The 14,276-nt window shown below is 35.8% G+C and overlaps 1 protein-coding gene across 2 annotated transcripts in view; it reads right to left on the reverse strand.

The window, feature by feature from the left end:
* Window positions 1-14,276, reverse strand: part of KDM7A (lysine demethylase 7A) — a 58,620-nt gene that overhangs the window by 4,659 nt on the left and 39,685 nt on the right. Inside the window, exons 11-19 of one of the 2 annotated variants that reach the window (XM_031589781.2) lie at window positions 14,175-14,264; window positions 13,145-13,354; window positions 11,649-11,773; window positions 11,001-11,158; window positions 6,398-6,495; window positions 4,507-4,652; window positions 4,144-4,352; window positions 2,011-2,096; window positions 812-1,088 (exon numbers count right to left, since the gene is read on the reverse strand). In XM_031589781.2, the coding sequence (XP_031445641.2) occupies window positions 812-1,088; window positions 2,011-2,096; window positions 4,144-4,352; window positions 4,507-4,652; window positions 6,398-6,495; window positions 11,001-11,158; window positions 11,649-11,773; window positions 13,145-13,354; window positions 14,175-14,264 (1,399 nt within the window). Of the gene's footprint in view, window positions 1-811; window positions 1,089-2,010; window positions 2,097-4,143; window positions 4,353-4,506; window positions 4,656-6,397; window positions 6,496-11,000; window positions 11,159-11,648; window positions 11,774-13,144; window positions 13,355-14,174; window positions 14,265-14,276 lie in introns of both variants that reach the window. The other variant, XM_031589780.2, reaches the window with a different exon arrangement.

Below are 14,276 nucleotides of genomic sequence, written 5' to 3' on the forward strand. Positions count from 1 at the left end.
CAGAATTCTAACTACAGCAGGACTTGTTTTCCCTTGGCTAGCATTATCATAAATAAAGTGATACTATTATTTCCAAAAAGTTCTAGCCTACGGCAGGGCAGTGAGTGTGATAGGGGAAAGCTTATGCTGAGCTCCCTGAATTCTGCTCACATAAATTATACCCTTGAATAAATAATGCAAAGTAACCTAGCAAGCAGTATAGTCATCAGAATTTTTAATTATTTCTTTTTCAGTTGGTACAGTTTTCCAACCTTTCCTTAGATAAACAAACCTGACTCAGGCTACTGTTTCAGAGTACAGTTGCGTTTCTGTTTGTTCTGCTCCCTGTAATGAACACAAAACAGATACAACCGCACACATGAAATGGTAACAATCACAGAATGGTTTGTTGGAGGGGACCTTAAAGCCCTTCTAGTTGCATCCTATGTTGTGGATGGGGTTGTCACCCACTAGATCAAGCTGCCCAGGGCCTTGAACGCATCCAGCAATAAAGCATTCACAGCTTCTTCAGGCAGCCAGTGCCATTGCCTCACCAACCCTTGAGTGAAAGCGTTCCCACTAATATCTCACCTAAATCTCCCCTCTTTTACTTTAAAGCCATTCTCTTTTGTCCTGTCACTATCAGACCATGTAAAAAGTTGGTCTCCCTCCTGATTACAAACTCCAATTAAAGCCAAGCAGCCAGTCCGATCTCTCTTACTTCCTCCTCCACACTCTTTGATGTTTACAGGCTCCTCTACTTTAGGTGTTTATTGTTAACTTTTCCCCTGCCTTCTTTCCCTGGCAAAAGAGCAACAGAGGTAAGTATTACCTTTTGTCGCCTGGTTGCTGATAGGGGGTGGATTTGATGCTGGCCTCTTCGTTGGATGAAGTGGAACAGACAAAGATGTTTCACCATACGGCCTGTCAGGGCTGAGGCTGCCGTCGCTCAGCCGGCATTCTCCTTGAATTAGACTGGAGTCTCGCATATACTTGCCATGCTGAAAACTCAAGCCACTGCTGTGGACTATACTTCTGCTTTCCTGAACCTTATGATTAGCCTCTGATGCACCCTCTTTCTTGATATATTTCTGTGTTTTACTCGTATCCTGGTGTGGAAATGAGGAGGAGAAAGAGAAGAAAAAGTGGAAGTTAATAGCTCCTGGATTCAAATTCACTACAGTTTTTCTAATTACACTACTACATCTTTAAAAAAGAGGATGCATCTGCACCAGTCTTCAACCACTTCATCATTTCCACGAGTACAGGTTCCTCTTAAAAATCAGGTATATAATATAATAATCAGAGTGAGCTTTTTCATCTGCACTTAAAGGCAATGTTATACACACATCGCAGAGAATATGATGTAGTCAGACTTGATTATAAAAAAACCTACAAAGCATGCATTATTATGCAGTTATTAAACAGCACTTATCTTGTAATTTGAATTGTTCCTAATATTTTTAGCATATGCTAATATAATTATATTAGAAAAAATATTAGAAATATTTAGCATAGAAAGAGACAAACCTATCAAAAAATCATCAAAAACTTTAGAGAGTAAGAAAATCAGTTTTCATTTACGTACTCCTTCCTGGATTCCACCTAGACCTGGAATGGTATTCCTACCATTAGTTACTGAAAGGTTTTTTATCAGTTTCACTGTATAAATTTTGGAGTTTTGTTTTTTTTTTAATTTGTTCTGAAGCTCCAATTGAGAGCAGCAAGCAAACAATACAGTGCTTCCCCAGACAGACTGAATTCACGCTTTTTTGTAAAATATATTTTCTTTTTCAAGATACTGTACCAAGCATCTTAATAGTAGTCACTATGACAGCAGGGAGTTAGAAAGGAAATCAAACAAACAAAAGAATGGGGAAAAAAAAGCATGACAGAAATACAGTCCTCAGTTAGAACTGCTATCAGATTTTCAGTATGTAAGTGCCCACCCATTTAGGTGCTTACAACCTCATGTGTTTGTTTGTTTTTTTAAATAAAAATGTGTTTAAAAATTTTAGAAGATTGTTTTACCTGAGGGGTAATTCTTGAAGCCTCATTTAGGTGTCTAGCCCACGCTGAAGCCCCCAAGTGTCTTTCCTCTTCTTTCACAGACCTACCTACAGAGAAGTTCAACAAGCTCAAACTTTGAAATCAGTAATTAGGAATATAAAATTTATTATACATTTGAGCAGCATCAAAAATTAGTTCAGAAAAGAAAGAAAAATACAACGGAAAATTTTCCCTAGATATTAAATAGAAGTTGTCAGATTGGTTTGGTTCCACATAGTAAATCAGGAAACCAATCTTGCAGCATAAAAAGGATTAATTAGTCTCATACACCTCCATAAGAAGATCAGATAAACACAACTGTATACGTTTGAAAATACTGATGCTGAGGATATCTTACTTTCTCTGCTACACCGCAGTTTTCAGTTTTCCACCATGACTTTGCTGATATTTAGCTCACACAAAGACCAATTCTAAGCACTGATTTGCTGCTTGGGTAGAATATATAGAACAAGATCTAAGCTGCCAGGCCTACAGTAGCAGTTTCCACATTGAAAACATTTACAATACAGTTAACTTCTTTAATGTGAAGTCTGATATATATTGGGTCAGCTGGAACTTTTTTCCCATAAAAATCTACACGGAGCTACATTTTAGATTAGTGGCTAAAACGGTGTTGGTAGCACACCAAAGTTTTGGCTATTGCTGGGCAGTGCTTGGACACAGTCACAGTTCTCTATTTTTACCACTTTGACTTCACACAATGAGAAGACTACTGGGGAGATGTAACCTGCAGAGCTGACCTGAACTGGCCAAAGGGATATTCCCTATCACATCACATCCTGTTTGGCAATGAAAGCTGGGGCAGAGAAGGGGAGCAAGGAGGAGGGCTTTATTCAGATGCACCTGTGGCTCAGAGACTGGCTGGGCAACAGTCTGTGTAGGGGAGGTGGTCTTTGTACCACTTGTCCCTCTTCATCTTTCTTTCACTTATTAAACTATCCTCATGCCACTCTATGAGCCCCCGCTCTTAGGCTCTTCTCATTCTTTCCTCCATCCCACAGGGCAGGCAGGGCAGGGGAAGGGAACAAGCAGCTGCATGGATGCTTAACTGCAGGCCTGAGTCAACCCATCACAACAAAGTAACCCAGGTTTCACATTTTTAATAAAGACACAATGATTGTAGTGTGATGTGCATGTCTGTGGGGTTTTCTGGGGTGGATTTCTGCACATGTTTTTCTTTTTGTTATTTGGGTTTGTTGTTTGGTTTTGTTTTGGGTTTGTTTGTTGTTGTTTTTTTTTGCTTATTTTGGTTTTATTTATTTAGATGGTTGGTTGGATGGTAGGTTTTTAAGGACCTACAGCTAAAGTTATCAAAACATAACCCATGATACCAGGCTTTTCTGTTTTGTGCTCAAACAAACTCAAGGTACTGTTAGTTCTTTGAATTAGCACCCATTTGCTACTGAGGTTTTTGTTTGTTTTCAATTATAAGCCTCTTTAATTTCATTCTCATGCAAAGAATTCTCACACATAATGACTCTGTTTCAAAAACTGATTTTGATTCCTCTGAGGAAATTAGTGTTAAATGCTCTGTTGTCTGTCATTCCCAAAATGCATTTAACAAATGCCTGTTTTCCACAGATGTTAAAATGCCTCTGACAAAAACATAAAGGAAAAAAAAAACAAAACACACCAAATCTCTGAATTCTCCTCTTCAAGATTAATATCTCCTTTAATGAACTGCTTTCATAGCACCTGAATGTGCTGTCCAACATTACATGAAAGTAGTCAAGCAAATTCCTATGGATATCTGTGTAACACACATGCCATGAAAGCTGTAACTATGTAGGTTCTGTCAATCTTTTTTGAAGGAGAATACACTCTCAATCTAACCATAACTTTGTCATTTTTATTAAAATGTCACAAAACTTATATATGACAACACTTAGAAGATGTGTTTTGATGACTTCTCAAGCTAAGTTTGCCCTTGCTTTACAACTTTAGTTTTCTTCTGCTGTAAAAACTAAAAGATTCCCATCTTTTAAAAAGTTGTTTCAATTTACTTAAAAACTTGACTACAGATCTTAAATCTTTAAATACTTTTCTAAGCAGTTCCTTCAACACAGCAGCGGTGTCATTAATTCAGATACTTACCACATTCTATTGTTTTGTGGCTCTGAGAAGGCTGTCTGTCTTTATGCCTACTTCTAGGATAGCTTCTTTGTTCCTGAAGAGAGGTTCTTTTATCTGTGCAGTCTGTGCTTTGAGTATGATCTGGTAAACATGTGGTATAGTGCAATCCTGCCATAGAAAGCATGCCCTGAATAGCTTCTTCTTCTGTACTTGTCGAGGTAGGACATTCCCTAGAAAAATATGTAAATATGAAACAGTTCAAAACAGAACAGAAAATCTCTCTAAATGAATTGTTCATATAAAGTTCATATAAAGCAGAAACATAAATATTAGTGTGAAGAAGCCTAATGCTAATTTATAAGCAAATGCCAACAATCTGCTTACTTTTTACTGGGAGTTTCATTTCTGGATGGCTTCTGGGTAGTTTGACAAAGGTCTCTCATGACCTTAGATTCCTCCTTGAAATTTGATGTTACTTCCTGTTTCTCTTCATCACCTGAGCTTTCTGACTCCTCTGTGGAGGAATCCTTCTGCTGAAACAAAAGCAAACAGTACACAGAATTGTCATCATGCCATCTAAAATAGAGATGCTACTTTAATTTATTAAAAAAAACCAACCCAATCTAAAGCTTCTAAGTACAACATTGTGATATACATGTGTGTATATATATGATATACATGTATGTACATATATATATATAGTATCCAGAATGCAGTTAACTCGAATGAACAAGTGAGATATTATCTATCCAAATATTGCAGCAAGCATCTTCAAATCCAATTTCTTACAGAGAACTCTACACACATTAAAGCATCTACAAATCACTGCATTCATTCTTAAAAAGTAATGGCTATTTTTTATTCAGTATTCAAAGCAGAGGAAAAAAATATGGAACAAGAGTTCCAAGGAGCAGCCCCGAATTATTCCTACTATTTATAATGAAACACGTGCTGCCCCAGGTAACAGTTTCTCACTGCCACTCTCACAAATGAAAGATAACTTCCATCAGCAGCATATCTACAAGTGATAGCTCTCAGATAAACCAGCATGAACAGGGACACAGCAGGTGTTGCCTCTCTTATAATGGAAAAGCCTAATTTCTTGAATGAAAGTGCTTGTCAACTCCTGACAAGATTACAGCTTGTATGAGCAAAACCTCCTCAAAGGTGAAGTAACAATATGCATCTTAACGTGCCTTCAAGTGAAGAATGGGCTACCATAGATGCATTCAGCTCAGTAATTCAGACTAATTATTTTCAACAAGTATAGACAGCAACACATTTTAATTCAAGCCAAAGACTGTAGGTGATAACTCAATAATAGGCTTCAAAGTGGAAGATCAGAAAATGGAGAATCATAATCCTTCAAGACTGCCACCACCAACCAGAATAACTGCAAGTCAATGCAGCACATCACCAGGGGATGTTCTTAAACAATAGTTTCTTTCTGAAAAGCAGCTCGTTAATCTTTGACACTTCTGAAGTGACACAAATGGGTAATGATGTTATAACTATAATTCAACACTAGTAAGAGCTATTGTCTTGGTAAGATCTTCTCTGCAATATAAAAACATTTGAAAGATTTACAGAAACTACTGAGATAATTCATTTTGGATACATCATTACAACAAAAAAAATACAGACATTAAATACTATTAGAAATTAGGAAGCTGAAGAACATAATGCAAACTAAGGAATCAGTGGCATTAATACAAAACATTTCATTCCATGACAAAGTGATCCAAGGGTGGTTACATGTTTGTATAAAGTATTTAATTTAATTGTAAAGATACCATTAGAGCCTAGGCATTCAAAAGGAGGATCTCCGTTTATTTTGTGTAGTCTGAAATGCCTCATTAGGGGTTAGCCACTTAAGGTTATTAAAAATAAATTGGATATTTATAGGATTGTTTTCATTTAACCATGCTTTAAAATGAAGCAGCGTGGCAGACACTCATAACTCAGATGATTAAATTTAGCTTCATTATAGAAGAAATGAACAAAGTAACTGTTATTTATCCTTTCCCAGCCTTTGCACGATCCAGATCAGAGTCATCCTTTGCCAATCCCATCTTAATGGCAAATGAGATCATAGCATTTGGCTCAAGATGGCACATCTTGCCACTTTTCTTAGGACAAGAATAAATTAAGAATGAGGCAAAAGTGTAGAGTTTGAAATATTGCCTTGAACAAGCATTGAATATTTTATTTCCCAGATAAATTTGAAGTGAACAAAATTATCCTGAATTGCTTTGTTACCTTTTTCTAGCCCTACCTGTGTAGTGCAATCAGGCTCAGATTCTTCTGAATCAGAAATATCAGAGTACACTGAGGATCCTTTCCTGAGTTCTGATTTCACACTTTCAAAGAACACTGTGAAGAGAAAAATTAAAATATAAAAGTCAACATTTATTAAACGGAATACTGAACAATTATGAGGAACGTAAAAAATTAATAGTTCTGTGTTTTTAACAATCTGTTTTCAATGATAACAAAAAAATAACTATTCACTGATCTGGTTCACAAGTTAAGTTTCCTCAAAGTTCTGAATCAACCACTGTTGACCAGCAGACTTGTAAAGTGGCTCACTGGATGAGAGCAGAGGAAGAGAAATCACATGCACCTTTTATTGCCCAAAGAACACAAACTGCACAGGTGGCAACAATGACAGTTCAGACAATTCTCACTTTTGTATATATGCTAAGGTCAGGAGTGGATCCCAGAAAGAGCGGAGTAGGTTTGCACTAGATGCCATTTACTCTTAGACTCTTTAATTGTAAAATAAGAGTTGTCACAGAGAAACACTACTCACGGAAGTCAGAAAATACTCAATGGCAAAGGCAAAGCAAAAAACAAAAACAAACAAAAGAAACCATTGTGTTACTTGCAATTTTACATCACAATTCAGATATTTTGAATGCTTTGTACTACTGCAGAGCTGCCAAACAGAGGCTACAATGACGATCTGTTACAGAAGATTAAAATATTATTGTGACTATTCACAATGTACTTTCATTGATTTTCATCACATCAAGACCTGTAAAGGAAGGGCTGAAGAGGAGAATTTTTGCTAGTAGTAAGATGAAGTACAATCAGAGAATGACGTGCCAAACACGGACATCAAAAACACTGGTATGTGACAAAATAATCAATTAAATCAGCCATCTAGTCCCCATGATTTACTTTTATAATCACTGAAGGAACTCAAATACAAAGTAGCTAAGATGCTCTCAGAAGCATTCACCTCTTAGGTGTCTTTGGTCTGTGTTCCAAATATCAAATTTTAAGAGCTCAGAATCATCTAAGGCTCTATACCTATGTCCAGGCTGTTGGCTGAAATTTTGGTTAAGTACAAATTAATGGAAGACTACAATACACAGATTACCTGGCAAGTATGTTTTGGAGAAAAGACATGTATCAGTAACAGAACGAAGAACTTCTGAATGTATGTGAAGAAAGTAGTGTAAAAAGAAAGCAACGTAAAAATTCTGAAGTGCTTTTTACGAAGTCTCTGATAGGAAATTGAAACAAGTACCATATATTAAGTACTAACACAGATCAGAAATCAGCTCTGAAACAAAGACAAGTAGAGTCAGAATACTGTTTTCCTTTTGACAGTTTTATATGAAACAAAAAGAATGCAATCTTTTGTAGCTAATTAATTATGCAAGCATTAGAGAGAGAGTTGGTAACCTATTTCTAGTAGGATTTTGTTTCTACCGTGGACTGTGGCAAGACTCATAAATAAGCATCAAATATTCCAAGGAATAGTAATAAGTTCTGAAGTTTGCATAAGAAGAAATTTTTAAGAGTTAGAAGAAAGTTAAGAATAAGAGTTTTTATCAGAAAGGGAATAAAAGCCTGGGACCAAAATATAACTAAACTTAAAACAGCACTACAAGAACTGTGAGGGATATCCCAATATAGTAAATGAGCAACAAAACTGTAAACGAATTTAGGCCAAAAAATTCAACATATGACAATAAAGTACATATTCTAAATGAGTGTACATCAAAAAAGAGAGAAGGGAAGAGGGGAAAATCTCTGATGATAATTTAAGCCTTTGGCTTAAGGAAAAAAAAAAAAGTAAAAATAAAGATTCCCAGGATACGTAATAGAACAGATAATACAGAAAATAACACTATCATACAGCTCAACTGAATTCTCCTTTAGAATACTTCATCATGCCTTTTTCAAGAAAAACACTGCTTCAAAGTTAGAAGCGGCAAAAATTCATGTGTGAATAGTGAGCCACAATTAAAAAAAATAACATTGATAAAGGATCCTCAAGAACTACTCTCATTTCAATCCTAGGAAACTCGAAATTCCTAGTATTAAATCAACAAAACTTTTAAGAAGAAATGTAAGCCTTCACCAAAACATATGAGAAGTTGAATGGTTTGACAAGACAGAAAAGATGGGACATGCACATAATTAGCTAAATACCAAAATACTGAAGATGTAAGATGTGAGACAAGCAATGCTAATGTAGAACCTCGTATTTTCTGGTTCATCTGGGGCTGGATACTACCATATATGACATAACACTGAATGAGTCTCAGGTTTGGTCTGCACAGTTTGGCTGTGCAAATATACCTACAAACAGCCAAACACCACTGTCCATTTCTAACTCTTGTTTATTTTGCAAGCCATGGGCAAAGCAATGAACTCATAAGTGTCTAGTTGCCTTTTTTTCCTGTTTTCTATACTGCCCCACAAATGATTTCCCTAGTTTGTCAGGTTTTGCATACATTAGTAGACATTCAGGGACACACAGTATATATTGTCATGAACCCTCATCTTGTCATGAGTATGTAATTTCTTTAAAAAAGAAAAACTGCTGTAAATATACATGTTGTTATTGCTTAGGTGATTTTTTATAGTTTTGTTTGTTTGTTTGTTTGCTTTGGGTGGTTTGTTGTTGGTTTTTTTGTTGTTTTTTTTTTTGGTTCAGTATCTTGGTAGTTACTAAATTTTAAAAGAATCAGTCCATCTTCATGTAAAGAGTAAATAAAAGATTATCTGTTTCCAGAGAATAGGAGGAATACTCCACAAATTGCATGAATGAAAGCTAAAAGATTAAGCTAACCTACTGTAAATGCAGAAAAAGAAAAAAAAAATTTACATCTTAACTCATCCTCCTCCCATCCACCAAAACTATCTTGCTCACTGTGCCAGATCTCTCTCAAACCTGGGTCACCATTTAGAACCCAAATCTTGGCATGATACACAAAGTTGTATAACTTGACCTATTTAAAGGCATCTCTCTACAGACATTGCCTCCTGGCCAAAAGCCCAGTAAGAACAATGGAAGGCAGCAGCCTGTTTATAGAAACAGGTAGTTCCTTTATGGAATTCTCAGCAGAAGAAAAATTTCTCCCTCTCTGTAAACCTTCAGATTAGGCAAAATAACATAACCAGAAGTAGGTGATTCTTAATAGGGAGGTCTGCAGACTCTCACCATTCAATTACAAACTAGTGAAAGCCTTGAGTGCTCAACGTCTGGAAGAATCTCAACATTCACTTCTAGTTCTAAATATGTTTCTTAGATTTAGATGCCCACTGCCAAATTATTGAGCTATCAAGTTAGAACAACAATTTTGAAGAAAATGTACCATTTCTGTGTATGAGTTGATCTTCAATTCAAGTGTAAAAGTTAGTTTAATTTTTTAAGTGGATAAACACAACATCATGCTTAACCTTTACCCAATAAGCCATTTGCCTTTTTTGTTCACAAGTACATAGGAGGATCTCCTTCTTGTGCAGATTTTTAAATATTGTCCTCTGTGACCCTTGGAAACACAAGTCAACAGAGATTACAAACCACTTTGTTAGCAAAAATAATTAAATATTTTACCAGGCTGACAATGGATTCATAAACGTTCTTACAGATGTGCAGGAAACCAAGGGAACTGTAGGTCTCTAGAGGTTTTTTTAATTATTCATCTTATAAACATTGACCTTAGTTTCCTAATACATACCCTCTCAGCCTCTGGTAAGCCTACAGTGAAAGTATGTGAATTTCATAACTAAACAGAGAATTAAACAGAGCTGAATTTTCACGATACTCAGTCAGTGCTACTGAAAAAAAAGAGTACAGAAAACAGGTGTTTTCTATTGGTAACCCACTAACAGACTTTGTGATCAGCACTGCTGAATGCCTAGCAGAAAGGCTTGAGGTTACAGAAAGGTCAACAAAGTTAATTCCTAGTGATAGACGGTTTAGATACAAAGTACTGAAAAGAGGAGTTACAGTGTTTTATGGACAATATTGAATTCCTTCTCAATCTTGCATATAACTGAAAACGTTGAAAGCATTAAGATTTCATTAATGCTAAGTTCTATTATTTGCCTGTACGGAATAAACCTATTCATTAGGCAAAGTATACAAAATTGTACCATCAAGTAAGTAGCCACCAAGTGGAACAGAAAAGGAGAAAGATGGGGTTGATACCAGATGCATTTTTATTCTCTTAAGTGAATTATATGATAAATTTTGATTTAAATAAAAAAATAAATAAATCAGAATTCCTACATTATGGAACTGACCAACATAAACAAATACCTTACTTTCAAATAAGACCTAGAACACCAATTGAATCTCCACTCTGAAAGATGCCGTACACAGTATCGAAAATGGCACCAATGTAAAATGATTAGCTTTGCTTTCAACTCTACACTGTTGTTAGCTTCTTAGTAGAATAAAAATATCCAGTAACACTTGATAAATCCATTATTGAAATTTTTAATACTACTTTCTTCGATCTGTTAGTCTATCCTCTCTATACTTCAGTAAAATTTCAGTCAGATATCACAATAATAGACCCTCCTTAAGACTATCAAAACGTTGAATTGATAGGGTTTAGAGACAAGCTTACTGTTCAGTGGTTTTTGGGCATCTGCATTCCCTTCTCCTTCAAATCCTGAGGGTTGATCTTCTCTCTTAACAGTCACCTTTTTCGACCTTGTCCTGTCATCTTCGTCTTCACTATCTGCCGTGTAAAGACTTCGATCTGTAAACGGACGTCTTTCATCTCTGTCTCACAAGAAAAATAACATATTCTTACAAACGCAAAGCAATTGTCTTCTCTTCCTTAATTATCTACAGGACATCACTGAGACAATAACAGGAACATTCTCTTATATTCACCTCTTGGTTCTGAACTGCACATACTCCCATTTTGCACCCTGGGTAATGGTAACTAACAACTAGGTGCAAAGCTTTACACCAAAATATCTTTAATTAAAATTACTCTAATACAGTGACCCAACTGAGCAACTGAATGAAATGCCATAGGAAAGGAGCTTGCAAAGCATCTCCTACTCTTCACTCCATAACTGTGACTCCACTAGGGGACAGCAAACACAACAGTCAACATATTTCTTCTATATTTTTCACATGAATCTTACTGATAAAAGGAAACTTAGAGCTACAGAAACAAAAAATAAACACTATTATTATAAAAAATAGCATGTTCCGGTCCATGGTGACTAGGAATAAGTGATTCCCAATCAACTATTTGTACCTAATGATTCTTCCATTTGACAGAACGAGGCGAAGATCATTGTCCTTTGTTCGCCAGTCAGGTACTGTAGAAGACGGTTGAAAGGGCTTGTTAAATCTCCCATTCAGTTTTGAGTTTGCTATGTCCTAAAGAAGTAAAAACACTATTGATTAGTATTAGTTTGTATAAATTAGATTGCTTTTTCTGCACACTACAAAAGCTTCAACTCAACACCAGGATGATTCTACTTTTCTGATAACCAACTGAAGAAAGCTCAGACAAAACATGTTTAGACAGAAGATGCAGTTTGCTGTTTCTTTCTTTTCCTCGAATCATCTACAGTTTCCTGAAGCATCTGTAATACCTGCAAAATCTCTACAATACTCTTATTGGATTTCTTTTGGAGAAGCTGGGCTGGGAATTGATAAAGCAACTCCTGGATTAGCTGTCTGTACTCTAGAATTAGTATTCCAGAATTTACTCATAGTACAGCAAAACGTTCATAAAGGAAACTAACCCGCCTAAAGAAAAACTTTCTAGGCTGTTTGACACAAACTCTTAAAGAATCAAATAACAGGTTTATGTGCTAAACAAGGAATGAAGACAGTAGTTTTGTTTTGTTGTTTTTTTTCTAAACGATAGAGAACAGTATTTTTCTACATTAAGTGACAATGACTGATACTCCCAACCATTTTAAATACACAAATGCATAGGTCTATTATTTGTGCTAAAACTGAAGCTCAGCTTCTTTTCTTTGGAAGCTAAATGTATGTCTCTTGTTTTTGTCTTATAAAGGTCAATAGGTCCCGACACAGTTGTCTGCATTTTTCATTCTCAGAAAACTACTTATTTCCTTTCAGAAGGTTACTTATTTCCATATTCATGCTCTTTCTCCCATTTCTGCTTCTATTTTTTTAAACAAGGTCATCAAATCTGAAAAGATAATATATCAAGAGACTACATCTTTCTCATACAGTCTGTGATGGTGTTGTAATACAACTAATCAGTTAACAAAACCACACTAGAGATCAAGTCAATCTCAGGCCTACTGAAAGGAAGACACAGTCATAGAGAAAACAGAAACATAAAGGAAAAATGACACTCATCAAATTACAGTAACTGAACTATAGTAAACAGTTACCTAAAAGCTCAAAGAGAAGCAAGTCTGGCCCAGAGCTTCACAGAACCAAAGCTTTGAAACCAAAGCTTTGAAATCTTTCCACTTTCTGCATGGAGCAGATTCAAAGTAGCACCTAATAGCTACAGCAGCCTTAATTCAAAAACTATACGTGCAGTAGGTGATGGATTCAGGGCATTTTTGGAAAAAAATGTTGAAGGAAGGTCCACAAAAAAGTACCAAGGAAGAGAGAAAGTTCTATGAGAACTATCTACCCATAGCTCAGCAAAGATTAGTAGGCTGCTTTCTTTATGCACATTAAAACCTTTTCCCTTTGAAAATATGTTAGAAATTATTCTATTCTGGCTTTGTTTTTTCTTTTATGTAACACAATACTTGCCTCCTCCCACGGTGACATCTCCAGCCTTTTCAGTACCTCTCTTGTGTGGAGTTCTAAGATATCCAGATTAGAAGGAGTTTTGGTAGCATGGTCTCGCAGTTTCCTCACCCTTCGTCTCGAGTGGTGAGGAGAAGCTGTTTCATGTGAAGACCGTGAAGCTGAACACACACCAAGAATTCCCTGAGTTTTCACTGGTTTGTTGTTTTCCTCCTTTAATTTAAAAAATAAAAAAATAAAAAAAATTAAGTGCTGCTACCCATTCCTCTAATAAAATGCAAGTTATATCACACAAATTTTAAGAACTTTTAGAGAAGTATTATATATTTGCTATTATTTGCTGTACAAGGTTTAGTTATGTACTTCTTCATCCCCGTGTGGGGCTTTTAAGCTTTCCCATAACAGAACTCAGCACCAACATATAGGGTTTTATTTATGAAGGCAGGGTAGGGTATGTCTGTACTATAGCCAATAGATCAGTATTGTCTTCAGTTTTCAGAACTCTTTCCACATGCAAATTTAGTTTCAAGAACTGATATTAAGGAATAAAGGAGCAAAACTCTGCTACGATGAAGGGCAGGAGGAGCAAAAAACCCTAAAACACTGACTATACAACAAACAGGGACAAAGCATAAGAAAATGAGATGACAGCTGGACAACAACTAACAGACAAGGGGCTGGAAGAATAGAATACAGACAGAATTTTAAAGGAACTCACAACATCCATAATTATTGCTGTAAGCAATACCTAAATTTATAATAATAAAATATAAGTGGGTTCAGTTTAGAAATACCAATTTACAAATAACTTCACCATTAAAATTGTGCGCGTTTTTAAATTTATTTTAAACAATTACATAAAACATCCTCACCATACTTTATCTGAAATACCAACTGCATGCTATTTCCAACAGTTTTCTCTTAATCTTCTATTTGAAAACGAACATTGAAATAAATTCAAAGGTGAATATAATCAGCAAAGGCCCTGATTCAAAGATTTTTCTACAGAGTTTAGGGTTGCCTCCATTCTTACCTCTACGGAACGAATCACTTTTGAGAGCTCTTTTATGAGATGTCCAGGCCTAATGTTGTCTGGAATTTCAAAGGCATGTTCTGTTACAAGCTGCATGCAAAG

This window comes from Phasianus colchicus, chromosome 1, assembly GCF_987193195.1.
Source record: "Phasianus colchicus chromosome 1, bPhaCol1.hap1.1, whole genome shotgun sequence".
NCBI lineage: Eukaryota > Metazoa > Chordata > Aves > Galliformes > Phasianidae > Phasianus > Phasianus colchicus.